Source organism: Tamandua tetradactyla, chromosome 15 (genome assembly GCF_023851605.1).
Source record: "Tamandua tetradactyla isolate mTamTet1 chromosome 15, mTamTet1.pri, whole genome shotgun sequence".
Classification (NCBI taxonomy): Eukaryota; Metazoa; Chordata; class Mammalia; order Pilosa; family Myrmecophagidae; genus Tamandua; species Tamandua tetradactyla.
The window spans coordinates 6888718-6911276 of record NC_135341.1 but is presented as its reverse complement, the minus strand read 5'-3'; the positions used below and the strand labels follow the sequence as shown (position 1 = coordinate 6911276).

Sequence of the window (22559 nt, the reverse complement as noted above, 5' to 3'; positions counted from 1 at the left end):
CAATTGGAGTAGATTTTCACAAAATAAGCTGATTTTGCCTAATTTGTAGGTTGCACTAAAACTAGGATGCTTATATATATAATTAATATTTCTTAACATTTTCTACATTAGTTAGTCATATAACTTAAATGGACAACCCTCCTTTATCTTGTATTTTATCAAGCTAACTTCAGAATCTTTTTTTTTTCTTTTCTGTTTTTTGAGGTTTTAAAAAAATAGTTTTCTTTTATTAGAGAAGTTTGAAGTTTACAGAAAATTCAAGCAGAAAATACAGTTTCTCTATTGTTTCCCCTCATATACACAGTCTTCCTTTTATTAACACATTGCCTTAGTATAGAAACTTTACTAAAACTGATGAAATAATAGCATTATAATTGTGCTATTAACTATAGCCTACAGTTTACATTAGGGCTCACTGCTTGTGTTGTACAATCCCATATTGTTTTATTTAAAAAAAACATTGACCCTGCTAACATAGACAACCTAGAATTTTCCTCTTTTAACCACTTTCAAATATGTAATTCATTGGTGTGAATTAATTCACAATGCAGTGCTAACATCACTTCTATTATCAAAACTTTTCCATCTTCTTTTAATAACAATAACAACAGGGCTGAAAAGCCTAATCTTTTCACTACACTATCTAGTTTCCCTATCATTCCCTACCAGTTGAGGGAAATCTTCATTCACTTTACAAAATGATTCAACATCTCAGGGTTTGTCTGTTTGTTTTTCCTTACATAATGAATTGTCATATTTAATTTAAGTATGGTTCAATAGATAAAAATCTGATTGCCAAATTTTTCAGGAATGTCTTAGGTATAAAGTCATAATTTAATTTTTGAGAACATATTCGATTGATCATGGATGCTGGGAGAATTTGTTAGAGAAAGAAAGAATATATTAATCCCTATAAATTAAGAAACATTCACTAAGTACAAGTAGGAGAAATTAATAAATAAAACATGTACTCATATAAAAATAACTTATGGTTTGTCAGAGGCAGAAAGACATAAAACAGTGGCTCTCAAGACAGTTTGCTAATTAGTTTTATCTAAGAAGAAATTCAGTGAATGAAGATAACTCAAATTTCAATTTCAAGTTGCTTTTGTTTCTAAAATACTCGTAGATTAGGAAGCAAAGTCAAATAATTTAGCTTCTTATATCTTGCCACCCTAGTTGGCTTATCTTTAATATATTATGAAAAACTCATAGGCAAGTGTTCTATTTTACTAGCTGCCTGAATGCAATATACCAGAAACAGAATGGCTTTTAAAAAGGGTAATTTGATAAGTTGCTAGTTTACAGTTCTAAGGCCAAGAAAATGTTCCAATTAAAGCAAGTCTATAGAAATGTCCAATTCAAGGCATCCAGGGAAAGATAATTGGTTCAAGAAGGCCAGCGAAGTTCAAGGTTTCTCTCTCAAGTGGAAGGGCATGTGGCAAACACAGTCAGGGTTCCTCTCTCATCTGGAAGGGCACATGGGAAACATGGCATCAGCTGCTAGCTTCTTTTCCTGGCTTCCTGTTTCATGAAGCACCCCGGGAGGCAGTTTTCTTCATCATCTTCAAAGCACTGGCTGATGGACTCTCTGCTTCTGTGGTGCTGCAGCACCCTCTGCTCTCTCTGAATCTCCTTCATTTTCCAAAATGTTTCCTCTTTTATAGGACTCCAGTAAACCAATCAAGACCCACCAAAATGGGTGGAGACACATCTCCCCTAATCCATCTTAACAACCACTCTTGATTGTGCTATATCTCCAGGGAGATGATCTAATTACAGATTCAAACATAGAGTATTGAATAGGGATTATTCTGCCTTTATGAAATGGGATTTTGATTAAAACATGACTTTTCTAGGGTACATACATCCTTTTAAACCAGCACAGCAAGATAGTATAGAAAGTGAGTGAAAAAAGAACTAAGTTTTTACTGATAAATGTCAGCATCACACCCAATTTCATTGATAATAAAGTAAAGGACAAAGGTATTTTAGATAACATACAGTGGCAAAAAAATGTGGGTGTTTAATTTTAGCATGACTCTTTCTAATTGAAATTTTTTAACAAAATTCTCTTATAACCATATTCACCTTAGGTGTGCGTGTGTGTGTGTGTGTGTATGTACAGTGTACACATGTACTGGCAGGGAAATCTTTGATTAACAGATTCCAGCATTATTTGAGGCTCTTTGGATATGGTGTGATGCAATATAAAAAGTCCTTGGCTTAGAACAACAGTTTCAGTTCTAGGCACAGCTCTATCATTCTCCTTCCTTTTGGTATCAGCTTCCTTATCCATAAAGTGATGGATACAGTTAATATAGTTAATATTTAGACTCATTTTCTTTTCTAAAAATTTCCTGTTAGTAAATAAAATCTTATTGGGGAGAATATGTAGTATTAAATGCAGAAATTTGAAAACAGTTTAAAATCAACTTGTCTAAAGTAATTTCCAATTGAGTCACTACCATAAAAAATAGAATTTCAGTGAAAGCAGGAAGATACAAAAATATTAGGCAAATCCAGACAGAAGTGTTCCCGTGAAAATCATTAGCCTTTTAATTATCAGGAAGTAACATGTGAGAATACATATTTTGTTTGGGAAATTGACACAACACACACGGGCTACTGTTTCTATCAGGAAAAAGACTTCTTATAGATTTCAGACACAAGGACTCTTGACCTGGTCACTGGAATAAGCTCCTTCCTTAATTTATTCTATGCTACCTTAATTAGTCATGAGGACATCCTTACATCTGGAGGAACTCCTGCCCTCTTTGAGAAAAAACCACAACAGGCACCACTCTGCTCTTCAGTCCTCTTCATTCTTTCCTCCTAGCAAAGCCATAAGATAAAGTAGGCTATGTATTATTGTGCATTTTTTAGATAGAAGGAATTGACTTCCAGAGAAATCAGATGGCTTGTCCTAGGATACACAGCAAGAGAATGTCAAAGCTAGGACGAGGACTAGCTTTTCATTTCCCCGGGGGAACAATGATACCAAATCTAGTTGTAAAGTAGATTTAGATTTTGGAGCTCTACTTCAGAGGTCCAGGGAGAAGCTCCCAAACATGCGCTTTTAATAAGCACACCATAATGATTCTGAAGCAATCACATGTTTAAAATCAAAGAAACACTGGTACCCACACTCAAGAGGGACAGAAAACAACATAGACCCCACCCACCATACCCCTGACACATGGCTTAACTAAGAATAGTGATGTATGTTGCCCAAGATGCCTGCTCATATTAATTTTGTTTCCTGAACTTAATATGATAATAATGCAAATGCTTAAAATAATCCTTTAAGGCATATTTCCTAGCGTGTGTCATGGAAAAATACTTCTGGGTATGTAATTCTACCAGTTACACGTGTATGACAATCACTTGAGTACATTAATACTGCTTTTCCATTGATTTAAACATATTAATTAGGACAAAGCCCACACCAGGAGTTGAACCCCTGATCTATATGCACAGTTTAATAATCATTATACCACAGTGATTAGAATGATTATGGGGATACTGTGAAAAATTCATTTGCTGCAGCTAAGCCAACAACTTTGAATTTGTGTTGAAAAACAATTACCAAGCTTAATTAGGAGCATGTAATGATGACAGCAGTTATTTCAGTGATTGATTCCAAAATTAAAGCGAGCTGGCAAACTAAGTGCGGTATATCCTTTGCTTTAAAAATGAAAGGGAACATGAAGGTCCAAAGATCGTGCCCTGTAAGCAAATTATGAAAGATGGTATTACAGGGCTGGCAGAAAGAATATTGGTATCTTGGAAAAGGCCTAAAGGAAACAAAATTTTCTAGTTTTTTCTTGCCCTAATACTGATAGTAAGATACAGTCTACAAAATCCTCCAGGAAAAAAAAAATTGGCCAAAAGTCCAAGAAAACAAAATGCAGTCTTTTTTATTATTTCATTTTATTTTATTTTTATCCTTAATAAAAGGAAGTTGAAGTGTACTGGAATTGGCTAAATAATTTTAAAAAGTGACAAGGGTGGTTCAAAAATTCTGATCAATTTGATATTTGATTAATCGCTTCTCTTCTTTAATAGGATACGCGATTACCAATGACCACATTTCTTTTCTATTTTAGTAGACATTTGCCAAATCTCCCTAGGGATGTTTCAGGATATTCCTAAGAAAGTCAAGGACATTTGGAATAATTTTGTAAGTGGTCATTCCTCTCTTACGATTGGTCTCCCTGAACAAAATATTTTTAATAGGATCTCAATATGAAAGGAAGCATCATAGCAGACCTGGCATAGACCCTAAAATCATGGTTTGGAATTGGCTGTGTTCCATGTTTGTCTTAATTAAAAAATTTTAAATGTCTGTTTTCCTAAATGGCTTGAATGACTTTAGAGAGATTGTGCCTTAGGAATGTATCTCATTACATATACAATATTCAGAATTCAAAATGTCTGCAGATTTCAGTGGTAATTAAGAGCTGAAGATGGGGAAAGTGGGTCTGTTCGAGATGACTATTGAGTGTTCATTCATCTTAGAATGACCAAATGAAATTTTTAAAACTTTTAAGGATCTTAGAAAATAATAGTTATCGCAAGGCCCTTCAGCGAGTCAATTCACTTACAAAAGTGTTGTTGACTGGTGGGCCGCGGTGGCTCAGCGGGCAAGAGTGCTTGCCTGCCGTGCCGGAGGACCCCGGTTCGATTCCCGGCCCCAGCCCATGTAAAAAATAAACAAACAAACGAAATATAATAAAACAAGAAAATGTTTAAAAATGTTTCCCTTTCTTCCTCCCTTCCTTCCTTCTCTGTCTTTCCTTCCTTTCCTCCCTCTCTCTTTAAAAAAAAAAAAAAAAAAAAAAAAAAAAAAAAGTGTTGTTGACTAATAGGTAAGCCAAGAGACTCTTTGCTTCCTAAAATAAAAGCCTTGCAAAACTGCATTTGTTTTGCTAGAGTATAATTTTAGTTTGACATTTCTAAGTACCGTTGATGTATTTTCAATGTTGATTAATTTTCCAAGTAACAGACTAACAGAAACAATCATGTTCTTAAGTAGTCAGGTTATTGTTGTTTTGTTATCAGCCTCAAACTGACATTGTGAAATTGCTGCTGGTTTTCTTTGTGCCATTTGGAATATACCCTCACTGGATTTCTATCTCTAACTCATTTTTGACATTCAATTTTGTGGTATCAGTTGTGGGGGTTCGGGGACGATATATTTTATTTGAAAAGTCGCCAAAGGAATAGGGTTGCCATGTTATTGATTGTCTAATTTTTATTTTTCATGCCAAAAGTTCTGTTGCCTCATTGTATACATTTGGGTGAATGTTGTAACTCCTAAAGATTAGAATATCTTTCAACTAACTTAGTTTTTGATATCACTGAGCCCACCAAACAGTTGCCTTTGGTGAAACTGGTGGGATTGTCCTTTACATCTAAAATTGTTTTATGTTTGTAGAAATTGCAACTGCATGCTGTTTAAGACATCTAGCAATTGACTCCGTATATTATAGCATAATTTGATCTTTTTCCCTTGAAGGTGGAAACAAAATGGCACAGATATTGATTTTACCATGAGTTATCACTACAGGTTGGAAGGAGGCAGTTTGGCAATCAGTAATCCCCACACAGATCAAGATATTGGCATGTATCAGTGTCTGGCCACCAATCCTCTGGGAACTATTCTGAGTCGGAAAGCAAAACTCCAGTTTGCATGTGAGTATGGAAAAAAATTTCTAACCCCCTGTGTTTACGAAATAACTACGCTCTTACAATATATATTTGTGTTAGGGAAATATCCAGCTTTGCTAATAATCTGTGTTTGGGGAGTGAATATAAATTTATGGAGGTAAAAAGTTTTGACAACATGAATTTTGTGAATCTATACTCTTAGGGATAGTAGAAATCTGTTTATAAGATGAAGAAAAATCAGTTTTGTAAAGTATAATTTGTGAATTACGTTTAGAAATACCTTGAAAAGTTCCCTATGCATTTATTAAAATAAAAGAGAGTGTTACAGTACTTTTTCCTTTCTTTTCTATTTCCTTTCCTTTTTTTTTTCTTTTTTTGGCACTGTTTATTAGTGTGTAGGGCACAGGAAGTAAAAGCTGAGGGCAGACTTGTCCTTTGGGGATGGGAGTATTCTTCCAGGAAAATGATCATGCACCCACAGTTTGATGGAGGTGGAATTAAAGTGGTTGCCAAAGGCAGGTTCTATACTAACTGCAACAATGTCCAACTGCGTTACATAAATGCCATCCAAGTGATTACCTTGGTGACATTTGGGGGCATTAGCAGATGAACAATAGATATCCTGCTTCTTACATCCTTTATATTTAGTGTTTCCAGGGTCTGAAGTGTTTCATATTGATTTCAGAGGAAATCCTTATTGGAGAGTAATTATATCTGTTGGTGTGGATAAGTTGAAGACTTTCATTTCTCCCTTTGTTCATCCTCCTGCCCCCAAGGATATGTCACTGAGCACAGAGAGTAAGCTGCTAGTCCTTCAGGCACTTGCAGAAAGATCTGTGCTGTCTGTTACACTAAAGAAGGAATTGTTTGGGAATTTTATTCATAAAATATGCCTACAGCCTGCTTTGTGGAACTACGTTAGTCATCAGTACGTGTATGAATTATGAATCGTGTCTTTTTCTCATTGCAAGTCTTATGTCCCAGATGCTATTCAAAGGCATCACTAGAGATCCCTTGGTCTGCACACAGTTCTCAATATTGACCATTCTGGGGGGATGGCCTTGTTTCTGATTAAAAAAATATATATATATGGATTTATCTGTATCCATGGGAATACAAAGGACATGTAAAAGTTCATGAATCTGAATAGAATAGGGACAAGGGATGGTGGCTACTTTGAGATTTAGGGAAAAGGTCATTAAAATCCTTGATTTCTGCATTTTGTCTAAGATCATCCCTTAGTGAAATAATGGGGAGTAAAATCCCAATTAGAAACTTATTTCACAGAAATGAAGCATTGTTTAAGCCATAATTTTGCCATAATAGTTATTTCTGTTACTTGCATGGAGTATAACCATAGAAGATAAATATGCTTTGGATCAGATTCCGTGATGATAAATTTGACTTTCTGGTGAAGGAGAATCCATATAACATTTATTTGCTATAGCCTTTAATTTCTGTAGAGTTGTGGATTCTATCCATTTTTTAAAATGACTCACTACCTATGCCTAAAGTTAATGCACTATGCTTTATATATTTGGATATTTCTACCTCTTCTTTGTTCCCTTTTTAACAAAAAGTATTTGTGAAATTCCCTACATTATTTCTTATCACTTTTCTCCTTTAAAAATACTTTTACTAGCAGTAGTTTCTCTAATCACAACATATTTTGTCTGTGCTAAAAACGAGGAAGGTTAAATTAAGAAGAAACTATATGCTTTAATTTAGATAAATGGAAAAAAACATTCTTTGCTTCTTTGACCTTGCTGAGTTTCCTGTCTTTTCATAAAATGTACCATTTGGGGGCTGGTGGTATATGACTGTCAATCCCTAAATGCATTCTAGTCCTACTCATGTGTCCATTTACTGATCTTTCTTCTGCAAACCAGAAGGACCATAAGCTCCAAATCTGAAATTTGAAAACAGAACAAAAATAAGAACCGCAACAATCTGCCTATTTTATGAGGGATCTTTAGTGGCTTGAAATGGGTCATGTTAGATCCAGGGAGAGATTGGCTTCATTGTAAATGTATCTGTTGGTCTTGAACAACCCTAAACATCAGCAGCACGTATTAACTACCTATAAATGATCTCTTTCTATTTTCTGCATCTCACGAGTCTGTTTGTCAACTCATTTAAGTCATTTATTTATTCTAAGCTGCTAAGAACTTGTAAAAGAAGGTGGAAAGGTCAGGTCTCACTTTGCCACTTTCTGTACAAATGAGCATAAGGATCTCAAAGATAAATGGATAAAGGTTTGCTTACTTATTGATTCAGAACCTCCATTTAGAAATTCTTTCCTCTAATCTCATTTAAATAATATATAATATTTGAATAAGTTTACTCTTCTAAAGATAGAGGAAGGGGCAGAAGAAAGAAAGTAATAGAAGGGATATATCTAATTAAGAATAAGTTTTTGCTTCTTAGTAAATGATTCTTTGTAGAGAAAAAATAGAATCTGAATGCTAGTCTCCAATCAAAGTGCAAGATCTTTATCTTCAATTTAATTTGAATTCTTGATCACACTTTTCATATATTCCCAACAATATCTATTTTGGTACAAATTCTTCTGGTAGGCAGCGTAACAATGATGGTTAAATATTGAAATTTGAGATTCAGACAGATATGTGTTAAAATTCTGTCTCTATCCCATGTCTACTGGTATAGCATTAGGCCACCATTCAACATTAAGCCTCTGTTATGAAATCTATAAATGAGAATGAGAGCAATATCTACCACTTAGGATAATGGAGTGGATTAATAAGATAATGAATGTGAAGTCCCCGGCCCATCATGGGAGATCAGGAAATAATACCTTCAATTCTCCTTATTTATTACCTCTCTCAATTCAGTCAAACATCTATATGTTTCAAACTGCAATGGTTACTCCTAGAAAATCCTTCTGGTTTACATTTAAAATTTTTTTCCAGACCAATTACATGTTCTCATGTTTTCAAATTAATTAAGTGTATTGGCATGTTATTTCTCTTGAACCTGGCATATGTGAGTAGGGAAATGTGATTGCTGACCGCTTTATGCAGACTAGAACTCTGAAGATTTATTTTTTTAAGGTATTGTTAGAGAACCAGTTGGGACTTGAGTATGAGGATTCAGAATCTAAAACCTATGGTTTCTAAGGTACTGTATTCAGGCTATCTGAACAGTGTCTTATCTGGATTATATTTTCTTATTTTCTTTATTTGCTATTGGCACACTCATTGCTCATTGTCTAAATAATAAACCCTATCTACAGGACAGTAAGCTTCACAATAAACCTCATAGTAGATGCTATTAGTGCCATGTCCACTGTACTGGGCAGTGTGCCCATCTTAGCTGCTAATGGCTCCAGTGGCAACTTTTCTGCAATTCAGGTCCCAGAACTCCCCAAAGGATCAGGCTATAAGTAGACAACAGCTGAGACCATCTTCTTGCTTGGCTCTTTGCTTGCTCTATCCTGCTTCCCTGCATCACTTTCTCCTGAGAGCACTCCCTCAATAACTCACATGGACATGAATCCCTGCCTCATGTTCTTCTGCTAGGGAATCCAAAGAAGACAGACTTTAAACATTTAATCTAAGATATTTGATCTACTTACTGATAGAGAATTTGAGTCCAGAGCCCCACTCAACTGAATTTCCATAGATATGAACCAAGTTGTCCATCAAAATAAAACTGTACCAATGCTTTTGCTTCTCACCTGTTGGCAGTAAATTTTACAGTGTCACTTTGACCTTAAGAACAGATGAGGTGGGGGGCAAGATGTTAGAATAGTAAGGTATGGAATTTAGCTCGTTTTCCAGAGCAGCTACTAAATAGATGATACACAGCAACTGCTAGGGGAACATCAGCTCCCAGACACACAGTGTACACCAGTCTGGACCAGGTGGAATGGCTGAGCTCCCACACAGAATTGTAAGTCCACAATGATGCAGGTACTGGCACCCCTCCCCCATGGGCATGGCAGGCTGGTTCCCAAGGAGAAAGTAAACAGACTTTACTAGTAGCAAGGAGCTAGCTCAACTCAGCTCCAGTTGCAGAATTAGTTAACAAATTTGAACTACTGAAAACAGGTCCCAACACAGATAAACCTGGAATGTGCACTAAAGCAACTTTGCATAGGCAGAGAGGGGGCAGAGCAGATAGAATAAAAACCAAAACCAAAAGCAGAGGCTTTTGAGGTGTACAGCACAAAATACTGCAAAAGGATTGGGCCCCAAGAAAAGTGGACACAAAGAGCCACATACCAACTCAGGTTCTTGATTAACAAATCCAAGGAGCAGGGGTTCTTCTCTAAAAAGGCTTTTTTTGCCTTTTTTTTTTTTTTTTACTTCTTAAGGGCTCATGAGATAGAACTGGAAACACTTTCAGACTCAAGCACTGCCCTAGGCAAGGATAGAACTAAAGGTTCTCTGAGAGACAAAATAAGTAATCAGCTGAAAAGGGTTAATTCCCCAAAGGATTTATCTTTCCTAAAAAAAGAGGAGGTAGGGTCCAGCTCAAATATAATCCCTACTTCAAGGAATTCAGGCCCAACAGCTGGAAAACAGAAGGAATCAAAGCCATCCCATGATCTCACTTCTGTCTCAGCCATGCTCCTTGCAGGGAGAGTTTACTGAAATTAAAGCCACTGCTTTAAGCTGGTGGGAAGCTGTGGACAGACAAATGCCATATGCTAGGCAGGACCAGAAAAACATGGTCTAGGGGCTTCATAGGAAATTCTGACAATTTGCTGGGTCTCACTCTCAGGGAAAACTGATGCTGGCTGCTCTAGCCTCCTGAGATGTGAGCCTCTCTGGACTGGGAAAATCTGACTAGGATATATAATATCTGAGGAGACCCTCAAAGAAAAAAAAAGGCTCCATAAAGGCATGGCAAGAAACAGAAAAGTAAGAACTGAAAAATTCTGATCAATTGAACAGAACCTATGCTTGAGGTCTAGAATAAGTTGAACTGAATTATACAGAACAGATAGAGAACAAAATAATCCAGCAAGAAAACCCTAGGTAAAAGAGTGAAAACAACCTCTAGAATAAACTAATTAAGGAAATCAAATGCCTAGACACCAGGAAAAACTAACGAGTCATACTAGGAAAATTGAACATATGGCCCAGGCAAAGGAAGAAACCTACAGTTCAAATGAGATACAGGGGTTGAAACAACTAATTCAGGATGTTTGAACAGACATGAAAATCTCATATAAAATCAAATCAACAAGTTGAGGGAGGATATAAAGAAGACATTGGGCAAACATAAAGAAGAACTTGAAAGTTTGAAAAAAATAAATCACAGAACTTATGGGAATAGAAGAGATGATAAAACAATGGAAATCTATAACAATAGATTTGAAGAGACAGAAGAAAGGATTAGTGGGCCAGAGGACTGGATATCTGCAATCCAGCACACAAAAGAAAATATAGGGAAGAGAATGAAAAAATATGAGCAAGGTCTCGAAGAACTGAATGACAACATGGAACACATGAATATACATGTTGTGGGTGTCCCAGAAGTTAAAGAGAAGGAAAAAGGAGGAGAAGGACTAATGGAGAAAGTAATCACTGAAAATTTCCCATTTCTTATAAAAGATGTAAAATTACAAATCTAAGTAGTGCAACATACTCCAAACAAAAACTTACTAATCAATTTCACAAATATCAAAGACAAAGAGAGAATTTTGAAAGCAGCAAGAAAAAAGGAATTCATCACATAGAATGGAAGCTCAATCAGACTATGTGTGGATTTCTCAGCAGAAATCATGGAGGCAAGAAGGCAGTGGTATGATATATTTATTCTAAAAGAGAAATCTCATATTATCGACAGCCCCTTCCAACATGAAAAAGTTAGTATGGACGTATAGCTGTGCTAATATAGGATAGATTAGACTTCAAATATAACACGATTAAAAGACACAAAGAAGAACACTATGTATTAATAAAAGGAACGATTCAACAAGGAGACATAACAAATACCCCTAAAGAGTGGGGAAAAGATCAAAGATGATGGTGGAGTTATACAGAGAAGTTCAGGTTTAACAAATCTGAATGATTGCTGAATCACTGTATTGATATTTCTTTTATTTTTCCAGTACCTTAGAGCAGCTAGACATAAAAGCCTGAAATTGTGGAATTGTAACCCATACCAAACTCTGAAATCTTTTCTATAATTAATTATTGCAGGTAGTTTGAAATTTATTGTTTTTCACAAATAAATTTCAAATTTCACTTTGAAATTTTTTATTTTTCACAAGAAAGAAAAAAAGAGAGGAGGAAGAGTATAATAGGGAAGATAGGATTTAACAAATGAATATGACTACTGAATCAATATACTGATATTCTTTTGGTCTTCAGTGTCTTGGAGCAGATAGAAGAAAAAAATGAAAAATCAGGGAACTATAACCCCTACCAACTTTAAAATCTGTTGTATAACTACTTGTTAAAAGTACTTGGAAATTTGAAAAAAAAAAGGAGAAATGAATCCTATTTAGAGTTTAATACTGACAAAATTGATCATTATTACACTTCCTGTAGTCTCTCAAAAAAATAAAGTCCAATTATGGACTTTAGTCAATTATGATTAAAAATATTTTTTAAATTATGATTAAAAAATTTAAGAAATTATGATTAACAAAATGAGGGGGAGATTAAAATATTTTCAGGCAAACAATCACTGAGAGAATTTGTGACTAAAAGACCATCTCTGAAAGAAATACTAAAGAGAGCACTATAAGCAGATAGGGAAAGGTAGAAGAGAGAGGTCTGGAGAAGAGTTTAGAAATGAAAACTATCATTAAAGGAAAAAAAGAGAAAAAAAATAGATATAATAAATAAAATCCAAGAGAAAAAATGGTAGAAGAAACTACTGCCTTTACAGTAATAAGATTAAATGCTAACTGATAAAACTTCCCAATTAAAAGACATAGACTCACAGAATAGATTAGAAAACAGGACCCATCTTCACGCTGTCTTCAGGAAACTCACTTTAGACCCAAGGACAAAAGTTGAAAGTGAAAGGTTGGGAAAAGACATTTCATGCAAACAACAATCAGAAAAGAGCAAGAATAGCTGTGCTGATATCTGATAGATTAGACTTCAAATATAACACAATTAAAAGACACAAAATATCTAATAGATTAGACTTCAAATATAACACAATTAAAAGACACAAAGAAGGACACTATGTATTAATAAAAGGAACAATTCAACAAGGAGACATAACAATTGTAAATATTTATGCACTGAGCCAGAATGCCCCAAAATACATGAGGCAAGCACTGACAACACTGAAGAGAGAAATAAACACTTCTACCATAATTTTTGGAGACTTTAGTTCCCACTCTCATCAACGGCTAGAAACTCCAGACAGAGGACCAGTAAGGGAACAGAGATTTTGAGTAACATAAATGAACTAGACTTAACAGACATTTACACTTGAAAAAAATGTGTGTCCCGCAACAGCAGGATACACATTTTTTTCAAGTATTCACGGATCATTCTCAAGGATAGGCCACATGCTGGGTCACCAAGCAAATCTTGATAAATTTAAAAAGATTGAAATCATACAAAACACTATCTCAGATCATAATGGAATAAAGTTGTAAATCAATAACAGGCAGAGAGCCAGAAAATTCACAAATATATGGAAACTAAACAGCACACTCTTAAGCTACCACAGGGTCAAGGAAAAAATTACAAGAGAAAACAGTAAATATCTAGAGGCAAATGAAAATGAAAGCACATCATATCAAAATTTATGAGATGCAACAAAGGCAGTGCTGAGAGGGAAATTTGTTAACTTAAATGCCTATATTAAAAAAAGAAGAAGGAACAAAAATTGAGGAATTGACTGTTCACTTGGAAGAACTAGAGAAAGAACAGCAAACTAACCCCAAAGTAAAAAAATGAAAGAAATAATGAAGATTAAAGTAGAAATAAGTGAAATTGAGGCTATAAGAACAATTGAGAAAATCAGAAAAATCAGAAGTTGGTTCTTGGAGAAAAATCACTAAAATCAATGGACCTTTCTTTAGTTAGGTTGAAAAAAAAGAGAGAGAGAGAGGATGTGTGTTGCTTCCTGTTGAAACAGAGCTCGAAGGATATTAAGGAATGATGAGAAGGAGAGAGAGAAAGGAAGAAAAGAAAGACAGACACAAATGGGTTCAGGGGGTCTGAAGCTTCATTCTACATCAGACATCAGACAACTTTATTCTCAACCAGATCCTAGTTATATACCACAGGATGTCAATAGATACGCATGCATTTCCTGAGGGAGCAAAGTTCTTATCTTACAGTGTTCTTCATACTTAACATAACCATTTGGGGTAAACATTCTCTTTCTCCCAGACTGCTCTACATAACAATCTCCACAGTTTACTGCCGCCATCCTGAGGCCAGCTGCTTCCAGCAAATTCTGTAGGTCTTGCTTTAAACCCTTGGCTCCTACAGATGTGAATAAATAAAATCAGAAATGGAAGAGCTGACATACCCACAGACCCCACAGAAATAAAGTGGTAATGAGAGGATAATATGAGCAACTATATACTAATAAACTAGACAATGTAGATGAAATGGACAACTTCCTAGAAAAGCATGAGCACCAATATTGACTCAAGAAAAAATAGAAGACCTTAACAAACCAATGAAAATAAAGACCTTGAATCAGTCATGCAGAGGCTTCCAAAAAATAAAAGTCCAGCATCAGATGGCTTCACATGTGTATTCCACTAAGTATTCAAGAAAAATTAGTACTAAACCTGCTGAAGCTCTTCAAAAAATTTAGAGACAGCTACCTAACTCATTCTATGAGGTCAAAGTCAAAGATACTACAAAAAAACAAAATTACACACTAATATCTTTAATGAATATAGATGGAAAACTCCTCAATAAAATACTTGCAAATCGAATACAGCAGCATATTAAAAGAATTATACATCATGACCAAGTGGGACTATTCCATGTACACAAGGCTGGTTCAACATAAGAAAATACATTAATAATTTTATTATTAATAGGTTTATAGTAATAAACCATATCCACAATTCAAAGCAGATAAAACATGTGATCATCTTGATTTGACATTTGCCAAAATTCAACATCATTTCTTGATGAAGCATTTGAAAGGATAGGAATAGAAGGGAACTCCTCAACATGATAAAGGGAATATATGAAAAATCCACAGCCAACGTAACCCTCAACAATGAAAGACTGAAAGCTTTCCCTCTAGGATCAGGAACAAAACAAGGATGTCCACTGTCACTGCTGTTACTCTGTGTTATTCAACATTGTGCTGAAGTTCTAGCCAGAGCAACTAGACAAGAAAAAGAAATAAAGTGCATCCAAATTGGTAAGGAAGAAGAAAAACTCTCACTGAATGCCAATTATCTAATACTATATGTTGAAAATCCTGAAAAAGGTACAACAAAGCTACTAGAGCTAGTTAATGAGCATAGAAGGAGTACAAGATCAATGCCCAAGAATCAGTAGTGTTTCTATACAGTAGTGATGAGCAATCTGAGGAGGCAATCAATTAAAAATTCCATTTACAATAGCAACCAAAGAATCAAATATTTAGTAATAAACTTAACTAAGGATACAAAAGACTTTTACACAGAAAACTACAAGAAATTTCTAAAGGAAATCATGGAAGATCTAAATAAATGGAAGAGCATATGTGGTTATGAATTGGAAGACTAAACAGAGTTAAGATGTCAGTTGTACACACATTGATTTATAGATTCAATGCAATACCAATTAAAATCCCAACAACTTACTTTTCAAAAATAGAAAAACCAATAACAAAATTTATTTGGAAGGGCAAGTTGCCCTGAATAGTTAAATAATATCTTGGGAAAGAAAAATGAAGTGGGAATTCTCACACTACCTGACTTTAAAGCATATTACTAAGCCACAGAGGTCAAAACAGCATGGTCCTGGTATTAAGATAGATATACTGACCAATGGAATCAAATTGCACGTCTGAAATAGACCCTGTCATCTATGAACCACTGATCTTTGATAAGGCAGTCAAGCAATCCATCTGGGACAGAGTAGTGTCTTCAATACATGGTGTTTGGAAAAATGGACATCCATGTGCAAAAGAGTGAAAGAGGATTCATATCTCATAACTTATACAAAAATTAACTCAAAATGGATCAAAGGCCTAGACTTTAATATCTAGGCTAAGATTGTAAACTTTTTAGAAGAAAATGTAGGGAAATATCTTATAAATTTTGTAACAAGAGGTTGTTTTCTAGAACTTATACCCTAAGCACAAGTATTGATAAAAGAAATAGATAAATGGGATCACCTCAGAATTAAACACTTTTGTGCATCAAAAACTTTATCAGGAAAGTAAAAAGGCAGCCTACATAATGTGAGACAATATTTGGAAATTATATATCAGATAAGGGTTTAGTATCCAGAATATATAAAGATATTCTTCAATTCAACAACAAAAGACAAACAACCCAACTTAAAAATGAGCAAAAGGCATGAACAGACACTTCTCAGAAGACAAAATAGAAATGCCTAAAAGGCACATGAAAGGATGCTCAACTTCTCTGGCTATTAGGGAAATGCAAATCAAAACCACAATGAGATATTATTTTGTACCCGCTAGAATATTCATTATCAAAAAAAAAAACTAGAAAGTGATAAATGCTGGAAGGATGTGGAAAAAGAGGCATGTATATCCACTGTTGATGGGAATGTAAAATGGTGCAACCACTCAGGAAAGCTATTTGGCAGTCCCTCAGGAAGAATTGTCATATGATTCAGTAATCTCATTACTACGTATATATTCAGAGGAACTGAAGGCAAGGACACAAACAGACATTTGCACACCAATGTTTATAGAAGCATTATTTATGATTGCCAAGAAATGAAGACAACACAAATGTCCATCAACAGATAAGTGGCTAAACAAGCTGTGGTATATACATATGATAGAATATTACATCACTGTAAGACAGGATAAAGTCATGAAACATGTAACAATGTGGATGAATCTTAAGGGCATTATGTTGAGGGATATTAGTTGAAAACAAAAGGACAAATACTGTATGTGCTCACTAATAATAACTAACATTAACGAGTTAACTTTGAAAGTTAAAGTGAAGAATACAGTTTATCAGGAGATAGAAATAGAGTAGAGACTAGGCATTTGGTGCTGAAGAATACAGATTGTGAAACAGGATTGATAGTAAAATTTCAGAAATAGGTAGCACAATACTACCTGATTGAAACACAATAATATAAGTGCACTGAAGAACCTGAATGTGAGTATAATTGAGGGGGAAAGGCTGAGGGCACATATGAAACCAGAAGGAAAGATGAAGGTTAAAGACTGTGACAGTATAACTTAGAAATGCCTAAAGTGGACAGTGATGGTGATTAAATGTCCAAATATAAAAACATTTTTGCATAAATGGTGTGCCGGCTTGAAAATATTATGTTCCCCAGGAATGCCATGTTTTAATCCTGACACCATCTTTTGGAGGCAGCTGTTTTTTTTTAATCCTAAATTCAGTACTGTTTGGCAGTACATTTTGAATCAATTATCTCCATGGTGATGTGACACACACAATTGTGGATGTGACCTTTTAATTACATGGAAACATCACTCCACATATTCTAGGTGGGTTTTGATTAGTTTACTGCAATCCTTTAAAAGAGGAAACATTTTGGAGAGAGTCAGAAATGACATAAATGACAGAGCCGACAGAGAGAGACCCAACAGAAACTTCAAAGCTGACAGAGAGAGCAGAGACATGGATGTTTGGAGATGCTTGGAGCCCAGGAGATGTTGCTGTGTGCCTTCCCATGAGGCGTTAAACAAACCTGAATCTGAAGACAGCCAAGGAAAGCCAACAAGTGAAAGCCAGCACGAGAGAGGCAAAGTGAGGAACCGCCACAGGAGCAGAGGCTGAAAGCAATGGAGCCCAGGTGCATGGGACTAGCAGATGCCAGCCACATGACTTTTCAGCTGAGGGAGCTGTTCCAGGCCCATTGGCCTTCCTTTAATTAAAATATCTTTCCATAGATGCCTTATTTGGACATTGTTATAGGCATAGGACTGTAAACTTGTAATTTATTAATTCCCCTTTTTTAAAGGCTGTTCCACTTCTGGCATATTGCAACCCTGCAGCTTACAAACTAACACAAGGGCAAACAAATGAATGCCAATATTGCGAGGTGTTTACAAGTGATGGTATAAAGGAAAAAGTATAATTAATGCAATATAGGGTCTATAGTCAAAAGTAACATCGTAATATGCTCTCACTAAATGTCACAAAGGCATGCGAAAATTATATGTCAACAGGTGGGGGCATGGAGGAGGGGTACGTACTCTTTGCAGAAGAAAGAAAAGGAAAGGTCTCAATATAGATTATGGTGGTGAAGGCATTGGTGGAGGCATGTCTAATTACTTAGATTGGATCGTATGATGTGCAAATAATACTGTTTAAAAGTGAACAGAGTGCTAGAGAAAATGCTGAGAAAGAGATGTACCTATTCACCATCAGGAGGGAAACTGAGAGATGCAGCCCCTTGGGAGGGCAATGTGGGGTTCCACAGGAGGCTAGGGTTGAGTTTGCCATATGATCCTGAAACCCAATTGTTCGGTATATACCTGGAGGAACTGAGTGTGGGGACACTAATGAACATTTGTACATTGGTATTAATGGCAGCAGTGTTCATAATCCACAATGGATAAAGGTGGCCTAAGAGTACAACGATTGAGGAATGGAAGGTGGAACTATGGTGTATACATGCAACGGACTACTGAACAGCTGCAAGAAGGAATGAACTTGTGAGTCATGCAACTAGGTAAATGAAGCTTAAGGACTGTATGTTGAATGAAATATCAGAAATAAAAATAAAAAATATTATCATGCCTCATACTAACTATAATATACAAACTCAGTGAATTGAAGTCGAGAGCATAGGTTATCAAGTTGGGACTCATTGTAAAAGGTCCTAGATTGTAAGCTCTTACAGCAGTCACATATATTCAGGTGTTGTAGCCATTATTTTAAAGTTCTGAGATACTGAACTGTTTGTATATTATCTTGTCATTCCCTGTGACTTTGGGTATTTACATAATACCTGAGACTGTTAGAGCTCTGAAGCTATGAAAGTCAGCAGTACCTCTTACAGAAACTATTTAAAAAGTTGAGAAAGAGACCAGACTTCGACTAAAGATGTGAATGAAGCTGATCTGGATATGACTAAAGTAAATCAAAATACATACTAAAGGATATCGTTCATAATTTAAAACTTCAACTTCTGCATGAAACCAAAAGGAGAGATGTTTATTTGGTGCAAAATTTATATTTTGTGTAGCACATTCCCTAATTTAACTTGTATGGTCAGTTTAGTTGAACACCATAAATACATGGAATCTTGAATCGGGTATGTGATCTTCTAGGTTTGTCCAGGTTGGTGTAATAGCCTGATACATCTCAGAGTAATTTGGTCAGTGAATAAAGAAGTTCTTGCAAAGTCCCCTGGGGGACTGGGGAGAAAAGAAATATTCAACTTCCCATTTGGAAAATTCCTCATTTCTCTCAAGCAGTGGGGACCACTGATTCAATAGTTTGAACCCTCAATCTTAGTATTCTCCCTTATGAAACTTATTCCTGTAAAGGATAGGCTATGGCTACTTATAATTATGCCTAAGAGTCACCCCAAAGAACCTCTTTTGTTGCTCAGGTGTGACCTCTCTGTCTCTAAGCCAACTCAACAGGTGAACCTACTGCCTCCCCACTAGGTGGTACATCACTCCCAGGGGTCTTTTTTTTGGAGGGGGGATGCACAGTCTGGGAATTGAACCTGGGTCTCCCTCATGGAAGGCAAGCATTCTACCACTGAACCACCATGCACCCTTCCCAGGGGTCTAAATCTCCCTGGCAACATGGGACAGAACTCCCAGGATGAGACTGAACCCGGCATCATGGGATTGAGAAAGCCTGCTTGACCAGAAGGGGGAAAAGAGAAATGAGACAAAATAAAATTTCAGTGGCTGAGAGATTTCAAACACAGTCAAGGGTTTATCCTGGAGGTTGTTCTTATCCATTATATAGATATCTCTTTTTAGTTTATGGTTTATTGGAGTGGCTAGAGGGAAGTATCTGAAACTATTGAGCTGTGTTCCAGTAGCCATGTTTCTTGAAGATGATTGTATAATGATACAGCTTTTACAATGTGACTCTTTGATTGTGGAAACCTTGTGTCTAGCTCCTTTTTTCCAGGAGATGGACAGATGAGTAAAAAAATGTGAATAAAAGGAAATAAATAATAGGGAGGATATGGGTTAAAATAAAACAGGTAGATTGAAATACTAGAGGTCAATGAGAGGGAGGAGTAAGTGATGTATGAGGTTTTTCTTTTCTTTTTATTTCTTTTTCTGGATTGATGCAAATATTCTAAAAATGATCATGTGATGAATACTGTGAGCCATTTATTGTACACTGTGTGTGGATTGTATGTGTGAAGATTTGTCAATAAAAATAATTAAAAAAACAAAACAAAACAGTGGCAGTGGTGGCACAGTGGCAGAGTTCTCATCTGCCATACCAGAGACCCAGGTTCAATTTCTGGTGTCTGCCCATGCAAAAAAAAAAAAAAAAAAAACAACAACAACAGCAAAAGCAGATGGACTTTCAGAACCTAACCTGTCCTTGAGACTCAGTATATGCATACCTCTGGATAATTGATTGCTTTTTGCTTATAACTGCTGTCCTGGTGTTTAGCAATTCAAAAGCGCACTTTGAGTTTATTTTAAACTCACCCTGTAATACCCTGCCTCATTATGAATCATCCCACCATGAAACTATCATGAAATGTGGCCCACATATATAAAAAACCACCTATTAAGGAAATATGCTCCTAAATCATATCTGTGTTTAACTATTTGTGTAATCTAGATAGTCATTCACCTCTCTGGTCAAGTTTTGATTATAACTCTTAAACAAATGATTTTTGACATTCTGCATACCCCCGTAGATGCTAATTTAAGCTCTCCTTTCTCTCTTCACTTGCCTCCAATCCTAAAGTGAATTCAGCAGGTGTCTAGTTACCCAAAGCTCCTGTTATCACACTGACATTCTTGAGTGATAAAACTAGTTTGACTTTTTAAATCACTTGTAGCTGCTTTGAATTTCTTTCATTTCTCAAGGACTTTGGTGGTAAAGGTTGAATGTAGACTTCCTCCTTTCATATGTATGTTAATGAATTACTCTGCACTTGTGAGAGAACATTGCATCTGTCATTGCTATTTAAAATGTCATCCTGGAGAAAACGGAGAAAGGTGTTTTGAAAGAAACCTATGATTTTACTGAGCTGTACTTTTTTTTTTTTTTTTTGGATGCTCTTGTAATATAGAATAACTACCGATGAGAAGTTAAATATTTGGGATAAAAGTAAGTCAAGGATAGGGCTTAAATATTCACAGTGGCCATTTCAAATAAGTGTGTTCCATTATTGCATGGGGAGTGGAGTGGATTCTACTAATTGAGTATTCATTTGTTTATCCACAAAGCAACCAGAAAACACCTAATTTATACACAGCAAGTGCTGAGTTTGGTCCTAAGGATTGAATGATAAATAAGAAACAGCTACTCCCTACCTTCACAGATGAGATAGACTGAACTTTAAGTGCAATAATAGAAAGAAAGAGAGAGAGACAGAGAGGGAGCGAGGAAGGAAAGGAAGGGGAAAAAAAATTGCTAACATAGTATTTATGTTCAGGCATTGCTCCCATCTCTTTATGCAAATTAGCACCATTACTCCTTAAATTGCTGTGTAAGGTTACCATAATTCCCAACTTCAAATGAGCTAATTAGGGATAGAAGAAATAACTTACACAAAGCCACCCAAGTGGTAAGCAGTAAAGTCAGACAGTCAGAATCCAGACTCCATAGTCTTACTACCCATCGTATTTCTTCAAAAAGCTGCAGGTGAAGTGGGAAAGGTAGACTTGAGGTAATAATAAAGCCACAGTGGGAAGTAGTTCAATGTACCAGGACTGAAGAAGGGACAAGGAAAGTCTTCCAAAAAAATGGAATCCTTGGAATATTCCTTGGTCTTCCAGGTACAGAAAGTGGGTGGAGGAGAACATTCAGATCTGGAGGAGTGCAAGTCGAAATGCAGATGTATGAACAAGCTTTATGAGTTGGAGAAAATGTGAACAGATTGGCAAAAGATTAGGCATGATCACAGAATACAGATGTCCATGTCTGAGTAATGGCTGAGTATCTGTGTTGAATAATAACAGATGAGGCTAATAAATAATTCAGAGAAATTATAGGACGTGCTTTTTTTTTATCTATGCTTAATCTGGAAACAATGGAATGATTAATGATATTATGAGTTGCCAAAGAAGCATACAAAATCCATCATAGTGTTATGCTTTTAAGCAGCAGCCACAGACATAAACAGCTCATGTTGGAAGAATGTTCCCTACCCATTATGACACTGTGCACAAGTGTTAATTCTTGTGTAAAATAGTGGTACCAATAATACCCACTTCATCCACAGATGAGATGAGGATCAAGTGCTTATTACATGTAAAACAGAGAGTGAGAGCAGCTGATAAATTGGTGTGAGTTTATGAGGGAGAGCTAGACAGGGGTTGCCCATGTAAATGTTTCTTGGCTAAGTTTTGGATTTTAGTCTTTACCCTAAGAAAAATGGAAATATTTTGGATGATGTTAAGGATATTGCAATTGTTAATAAAATGTAGTTTCAAAATGTCACTTACTTTTCCCTTAAAAATGTTAGTGTGATAAGTTAATATTAGTAGTATTAAAGCCACAGTACCTGGCAATAAATTCACAATCCATATATGCATATTTAGACCAATACTACATCACAGGGTTGATTTTTTAGTGGTTC

The 22559-nt window shown here is 35.7% G+C and overlaps 1 protein-coding gene across 3 annotated transcripts in view; it reads left to right on the top strand.

Moving 5' to 3' along the window:
• Positions 1-22559, top strand: part of CNTN6 (contactin 6) — a 386131-nt gene that overhangs the window by 168474 nt on the left and 195098 nt on the right. For all 3 annotated transcript variants that reach the window (XM_077128663.1, XM_077128662.1, XM_077128664.1), the window contains one exon: positions 5522-5697. In XM_077128663.1, the coding sequence (XP_076984778.1) occupies positions 5522-5697 (176 nt within the window). The remainder of the gene's footprint in view (positions 1-5521; positions 5698-22559) is intronic.